The sequence below is a fragment of the Lampetra planeri genome, chromosome 25 (genome assembly GCF_965212315.1).
Source record: "Lampetra planeri chromosome 25, kcLamPlan1.2.h2, whole genome shotgun sequence".
Taxonomy (NCBI): domain Eukaryota; kingdom Metazoa; phylum Chordata; class Hyperoartia; order Petromyzontiformes; family Petromyzontidae; genus Lampetra; species Lampetra planeri.
Window position 1 is genome coordinate 4,498,285 of NC_136131.1, and position 7,685 is coordinate 4,505,969.

The following is a 7,685-nucleotide window of genomic DNA, read 5'->3' on the forward strand; positions in this document are numbered from 1 at the left end:
GGAAGCCTCGGGTATCGATGAAGTTATTTTATTTTGGGTTTTCCTCCGGTTCCGTTCCGATGACGTACATGCACGTACACGTACGTCATCATCATGAGAAAGAGTTAATTGACACACTCTCCTACGCCAGCAACAACGACTGCCGTTCGCCACTAAGTGGTGGAGTCAGCATTGTACCTGCACCTGGCTAAGTGCAGCTTGAGCCCATGTGAAGTGGCAGGAAGTCACTGGGCAAACTCAGGTTTTATGGGTTAACTGATGTGTCAGGCTACGTGCAGGAGGTCACGGGCAGACCCAGGTACCTTGGGTTGGCTGAGATTACTGGCAAATACATCACCCGTGCTCCCCACTGTGCCAATTTGCTGCGTTGTAGTAACCTGGAACTCCGCTCGTTGTTGTGAGCGTCGCCCCTCTGCCCTCCACTGTAGCTGGAGGGTGACTGCCTCTAACTGCCCAGGAGCGTTCTTCGTGAGCCTCTTCACCCACCCACCCACACGTTTGTTCACTCACTCACTCACTCCTTGAGACAGCCTACTGCTTACAGTCTGGACCTACAACAACGATTGCTCACTCATTAATTCGTACGCTGTATTACTCACCCAAATACTCAAGTGTTCACTCAATTACTCGCTCACCTATTTATACGCTCACTCGAGCAGAACCATTCAATGACACGGGTGGAGGTGTGAAGGCATGAAGTGCATGGGAACACTCAATCACTGGTTCACTCATTCACACAATCGCTCATTCACGCTACCACTCCATCACTCGCTTGTTCACTCACTCACAGGTTCTGCTCTACTATGCCATTCACTTAGTGTGCTATACACACTCTTGTATACTCTCCCTCCCTCAAGAAAAAGCACTCAATCACTCACCAACCTATTCAATAATTCAGTAATTCTTAACTTAATCAATGGTACCACTCATTGTTAGGCTAACAACGTCCACATTTACTCTGCCAATAACTACCACTCCCTCCCAATAAATGGCTTGCTAACTCAACGATCCCTCTCAAATGATTGTAGTCACACTGATTTTGCGTTGTTGTTGTTGTTGGGCGTCATGTGTGAAGACGTCAGCATAAACTGTGTTCCGTGTCTATCCACTTTCTCAGACCCATATCATTCAGCGGCATTTGAACCTTATGGCGGGACCCCGGGGTCCCATAAGCCCCCGACTCGCATAATCTGCGTTGCGACGTTATTTTATTTCTGTTGAAGGCGAACGATACAGCAATCTATTTATCTCGACGAGCTCTACACGATGCGCTAATCAAAGTTTCAAAGTTGTGTTTCTTCTGCGCATCTGTCCTCGCTTGGACGACATGACAACAGAATGATCCGTGCCAGGTGGGTCACGGCGTTTATGTGCGCGGTGGGACGGAGTCGCCAAAAAATAAATGAGTGTATTACGATTTTAACTTCCGTTTATTCGGGACCCCGGGTTCTCGCCATGAGGTTCATTTGTTAAAGCGAGGAAACTTTTGACTCAACGTCCAGGCTCTCATTAGCAGAGGCGAGGCAGGCTTGTTGAACATTTGCCACTCATTGGCTGACTCTTGACCGTGTTTGCTAAACGAAGTAAAAAAACACAATGTTTCTTTCGCAACAGATATTCAAGTATATCTTGTTTATCCACCATTATACCGGCAGCTCTTCCATTTAAACATTTTACTTTATTTTTTTGCATGCCATCGTGGACAATTTTTCCCTCACATCAAGACACGGAAATATGCAGCATTTACAATACTGTTGATTTTCAAGAAGTGGTTTTTTTGTGTAAATTACCATTCTACCTACCTGACATAAATCCACAGCAGTCATCTCATAGATTGAATCCCTGCCATATGAATCTGTAAATTCCTCCACTTTTGCAGAACCGCCGGTAATTTTGAGTACCACCCCCCCGTAGCTGATTTGACTGTGCCCTCTGACTTTTTTACCCACGCGTGGCCACAATTACAATGCGGATCAGTTGCAGCCATACGTATTTTAATACAAGTAGCAGCGTCTTACGTTCGAGGAAAACACTTTTTGCGTGGCGCAAGCTATTGGTAATTAAACGGCGGCTTCGTTTTCCAACAAGACGAGGCCCTTCTGCGTTTCCAACTTTTATTTTACGATGAAAAGGCCATGAACAACTGTACCCAGCAGCTGGCCCAGCTTGTTTCATTTGTCATAGTTGGGGGGTGGGCAAAAATAACGGTGCATTTTGTGATAATACGCTCGTGCTAGGTGATTGTTACCTCCGATTAGCGTGCTCCGCACCTTCGATTAGCACGGTTGGCTATTTACGATGCAAAATAAGTTAAACGTACGTACGTTACAACCCTCATTGTGCAGGGGGGTGGTGAAGTGTGATGGGGGGGGGAAGGGAGATACCCATTCCGTCAGAGCAACGCGGAACGCAAAGCAAATACAGCTTTGAAACCTCGGGGTGGGGGAGGAGGGGGCATTTTTAAATGCCACAAAACAGCAGCAATCGGAAGACTTCGGCGCATTTTTTTTTAAACAAATAAAGTCGGGGGCATTCATTGTGCAGAAGCGGGGGGGGGGGCTTGAATATTTGCGCGACGGCGGTGCGGGCGTGCCAGAAAGCACTTTAAACACTTCCAATGAAACAAGGCTAACTTGAAGCAGATCAACGGACAGTATTCGGCTGAGTGCTCTTGACATCAAACAAGAACATATTTTTTTTCTCGAGTAAAAAAAAACACTTATTTTCTCACTTTCACTGCATGCACTTTTTTTTTATTGGCCTTCTGGGCATTGTGTTGGTATAGGAGGCCTTTGCTTCTGTGCAAATAAAACAGCCAAAAAATTCAACGGAAACGCTTTTGCTTTATTTAATTGAACGTGTTTTTTTTTCCTCTTTCCCTCCGCTTTGTTGAGTCTCGGCGTTGCTGAAATACTTTGAACTCTCCGTCACCATGCTGGGAAAATTAAACATTGCAGGAATGGAAATTTGGGGTGGTGTCGTTTGCTCCGACGTGGGGCTTCTTGCCAATGCATATGAAAGCCATTCTTAAAATTGTAAAACCCTAAAAATGCGTGGAATCCTGTTGCGATTCCACACCATTACGGTAAACTGTTGAAAATTGCTTTCGCATGCCTTTAGCCGGCAATGCCTGTCCCCCTTATAGATGAGCTGCTGTGAGGCTGCTTACATTGAACACATTGTGCCTTGTTGTTATTAAGTCTTATCAACCATAATAGAGGTTTTTTTTTTGTTAGATCGCGTAAATATATAAATGTGTCGTTAAAACCTGCCACCACCCGACACGGCCAACTAGTAAGGGTTGTCACGTAAACAGAACGTGCCAATTCGTCACTAGTGCAGCACACCGGTGTGTTGGAGAGCCAAGCCACAATATTTACCATCTGAGTACGACGTTTCGCCGGTAGTTACAACTAGCTTAATCAGGCGACAGCCAGATTTGTGGAGAAATCTAACTGGTTCATTGAATTATGCTGATTTGGGCACAACGACACGATTTATGTTTAGCATCCATTGGACATCCCCGTATACTCGGACAAAAACGCAGGCCAACTAAGACTTTCTCAAGGTGTTTTTTTACCAAAGTGCAGGAGGCACAAGAAGATCGACCGCAGTATGGGCACAGAACCTCTTGAAATTCGTTTGTTTACATGATGGCCAGTAAAATCTATTTCATGTATTCGATCATCAAAGTCCACAACTCATGCTTAATAATTTTCCATAAACTATAGTAATCTATGATGAAGTGGTTAACACTTTAAGCTTTAAACACAGTGGCCTTTAATACCCTAGGTCCTAGGACATACATCGCTTTGTACCTTTTATCGATTGTCATAACTAATCGTGAACTTGGTTGTGGTCTGACAGTGGAATAACTGCATCTGCCAGCAAGTCAGATATCTGGGCGGTAAACCTAAGGGATTACAGAACTCTATGGATAGCTCAGGTTAACACGTAGGCTTTCGCGACCAATATTATTCATAATAAACGTTTTTGGGTTAGATCGCGTTATTTATAAATGTGTCGTAACCCTCCACCACCCGACACGGCCAATCAGCAAAAAAAGTGTCACGTTGACAAAAGACAAATAGTTCACTACTTTAGCCCACCGGTGTGTTGAAGAGTGAACCCACAACATTTACAATTTTTTAGTATGACGTTTCGCTGGTAATTACATCCAGCATCATCGGGCAATTTGCCCGATGACTCAAAAATTGTAAATGTTGTGAATTCACTCTGCAACACAACCGGTGGGCTAAAGTAGTGAACTCTTTGTCTTTTGTCAACGTGACACTTTTTTTGCTGATTGGCCGTGTCGGGTGGTGGAGGGTTACGACACATTTTTAAACAAACGTTTATCATGACTATGGATAGCATGTACACATTCGCACACGTACCACGTAACACAAATGAATACAGAACGACCGGACGATGTCCTGAGTGAAAGTGTCTCCTGCGCTGTCAAATCGCAACCGCAGCAACGTCGAGGACAGCTGCTGTCTGCGCCAACTCTACATCGACTTCAGGAGGGACCTTGGCTGGAAGTGGATTCACGAGCCCCGTGGCTACCAGGCCAACTTCTGCGCCGGACCCTGCCCTTATCTTTGGAGCACCGACACCCAGCACAGCAAGGCAAGCAGGCGCCACGTGATCGCAGCACGGTGCCACTTAAGGACCTGTCTATGTTGAACTTGTTTCGTACCGTACATAGCCAACCATGCTAATCGGAGGTGTGGGAGAAATACGAACTAATCACAAAACGCAATTTTAAACAAATGAGTTTTCAATCTCGATTTAACACGTTCCTTCGGAGTGGGCAGGTAGGAACTTGGTTAGACAGCGCATTCGTGCGATTCGTGTCACGCGGCGCAAGCTGCGTGGGGCGGCGCGTCATGTGGTGCTGAGCCCGCCCGAAGCGCTTTATGAAATACAAATCGAGGACGTGGCACGACAGACAGACAAATAATCCCTGGTGGGCAGTGTGGAACGGTTGTTCCTACCTGTAAAAGTCCATCACTCCAGTGGCTTCCGAATATTGGAAGGAAGAGCATTCCAGACGGCCGCAGAGGTGCATCTGAAAGTGCGCGATGCGGCAACTGTCTTTATTCGATGGCTGAGCCAAAAGCCGCTGCGAGGATGACCAGAGTTCGCGTGATGGTTCATGTTCCTTGACGAGATCAGCAAGGTATTGTGGTTCAAAATTGTGGTTCAATACCTTGCTGTGCACGATGGCATCTTTATCCGTGATATATTCTGCTTTGTTTAACGTGTAGCCTTTCGTGACCAAAATTATCCATAATCAAGGTGTTTTGGGGTTAAATCGTATAAATATTTACGCGATCTAACTCCAAAAAAATATTTTGTCATAACTCATCGTGTTTTTTCTTGTTGTACTCGGGAGTGGGGAGGAGGGGGGGGGGTAACCCGAGTTTCCGGCGGTGTGGTTGAGCAGGTGCTGAGCCTGTACAACACGCTGAACCCAGAGGCGTCCGTGTCTCCGTGCTGCGTGCCGCAAGACCTGGAGCCGCTGCCCATCCTCTACTACGTCAACAAGACGCCCAAGGTGGAGCACCTCTCCAACATGGTGGTCAAGTCCTGCAAGTGCAGCTAGGCCACCGACCGAACCGACCGAGAAGCTTGCCCGGGGCGAGGGGTCAAAGGTTGACTCAGGATGCCGACCTCTCTTTGCCCGAGATAAGGCCTTGGTGCGGGCGAACAAAGACTTGCCACGAGTTCTGTATGTGGCGCGTAAAAAAAAAATATGATAAAAAAAAAAATAGATATAAAAAAACTTAACGGTGGCATCACCAAACGAGGTGCGGTCTGCCCCGCCACGCTTGTGGGTGGACTCAGCGTGCGTTGGCGCTATCGTGCGCGCTCCCGTGTGTGCTTGCGCGCGTGCTCTGAGCGTGCCTCGGTGGCGTCTCCACTTCGAGGTTAGCCGCATCTGTTTCGCGCGTGCGTGTGCTTTTAGTTTATGATCCTCTGGTCTTGGAACAATGCTTCTGCAAGCAGACATGAGTGTTTATTAAACGCTTGGAGAGTGCTAGAGTGCGTAATCAAAAAGCCCGTCTTTATTCGGCGTCGCGTGCTAAGCCAATTATTACAGATGTTCACTTCGTTTTTTGCCGTATGATGTTTCGGCCCGATCTTGCATGGAACATCCATCCTGCATTCCATGCCTTTAGCTTTACACCTCATCTGCTTTTTTGTGTTCTGTGTCTACCTATGTCGTGATTGAGCGTACAGCAGCAGTGTCAATTTACGTCCGTTCTTCAAATATGGTACTTGTTTGTAGTTCTCTGAACCCCAAGGCGATTGCTCAATAATCAGACAAAACTAACGCCCGGTAAACATTTCTCAGACATCTTCTTGGTTCTTTCGGTAAAGTCACGTAGAAGGGAAGTAATAAAATAATAAAAATAAAACATAATAAAATGAAATATTTCTGTGAGAAATATTTCATTTTATTATGTTTTGAAATATTTCTGTGAGAAATATTTCATTTTATTATGTTTTATTTTTATTATTTTATTACTTCCCTTCTACGTGACTTTACCGAAAGAACCAAGAAGATGAATCCCTGCAGTCACGAAAGCTTTAAATCGAAATTTAAAATTTCTCAGACAATTTTGAGTCTAAACGTCAGCAGTGCACGTATCCAAGGGAGTTGCTTGAATCTACCATTCACATCACATGTGTGAGTGCACCTCTGATTACCCCGGTTGACTACATATGGTGCATCTGACGAGGCTTCTCTGTGACATATACATTTTTTAAGTAACTTGGGATTTTACAAACCTAGAATAAATGCGCAACCACAACACATTGAAAACTAGACTCATCCATTTCTGCTGTGTCCAATAGCAGCAGATGCATCTAGGATATGCTTACACCTTTGGCCTCTTGAGGTTACTGCCTGCATGATCCGATGTGGATCATAATTTTCCTTTCCATCCATTGAGCGAGTCTTTGAAATCCCCACAATCCGCTTCACTAACTAGCAGCCGTCTTTACACGGAACAAAACGGGTGTGAAATTCCTCACCATCAGCCTCTAAGCAGACACAAACAATCACTGAGAATTGAGTGCAATCGTCTGTGCGTGAATCTAGATGCGTTTACGAAACTAGTGCGGCAGTGACTGTTGAGGGATGTGTTGCCATCTTCGTTTATAAAAAAGACTCATTCCCTAATTGCGAGCCAGCTTTGCGGTGGTTTTAATGTCATCCCCTTCGCATCATCATGACTCCTTTACACATGTGTCTTCCCGACACAGAGATAAAATGTCTCAAACCGCAAGCAAAGTGCCGCAAACGCAAATTTGTACTCCACTCTTTGGTATCACCACATTAGCTGTGCTTTCATGCTCCGGTTAAGTTTGGCGGCATCTGTCTGCCCGCTCGAATCGCGCGGCGCAAAGTCATTGAACTACGGCGCGTTGAAATTTTCCTTGTTTTTTGTTGTTGTTCCTGGCTATCTATCGTCAGCGCGCTCCATCGTGTTCCGATTTTAAGTGCGCCATTTGCTCATGTCGAGCCGTGTGGATGTAGAGCGGTGCGGTCCGTGGCGGGGTTTTTGACATGCCACAGCCGAGGCTGCAGAGAGGCTGGTTTTGTAAGAGTCGCCCGCTGTTGCGAGAGCACGCAAGCCGTCCGTTCATTTGCCCGGATGACCTGCACATTA

The 7,685-nt window shown here is 45.9% G+C and overlaps 1 protein-coding gene across 1 annotated transcript in view; it reads left to right on the top strand.

The window, feature by feature from the left end:
* Nucleotides 1-6,202, top strand: part of LOC144727256 (transforming growth factor beta-2 proprotein-like) — a 32,211-nt gene extending 26,009 nt beyond the window's left edge. The window contains exons 6-7 of the mRNA XM_078605953.1: nucleotides 4,479-4,632; nucleotides 5,453-6,202. Coding sequence (XP_078462079.1) covers nucleotides 4,479-4,632; nucleotides 5,453-5,611 — 313 coding nt within the window. The 3' untranslated portion in view covers nucleotides 5,612-6,202. The remainder of the gene's footprint in view (nucleotides 1-4,478; nucleotides 4,633-5,452) is intronic.
* The last annotated feature ends 1,483 nt before the right edge of the window (nucleotides 6,203-7,685 follow it).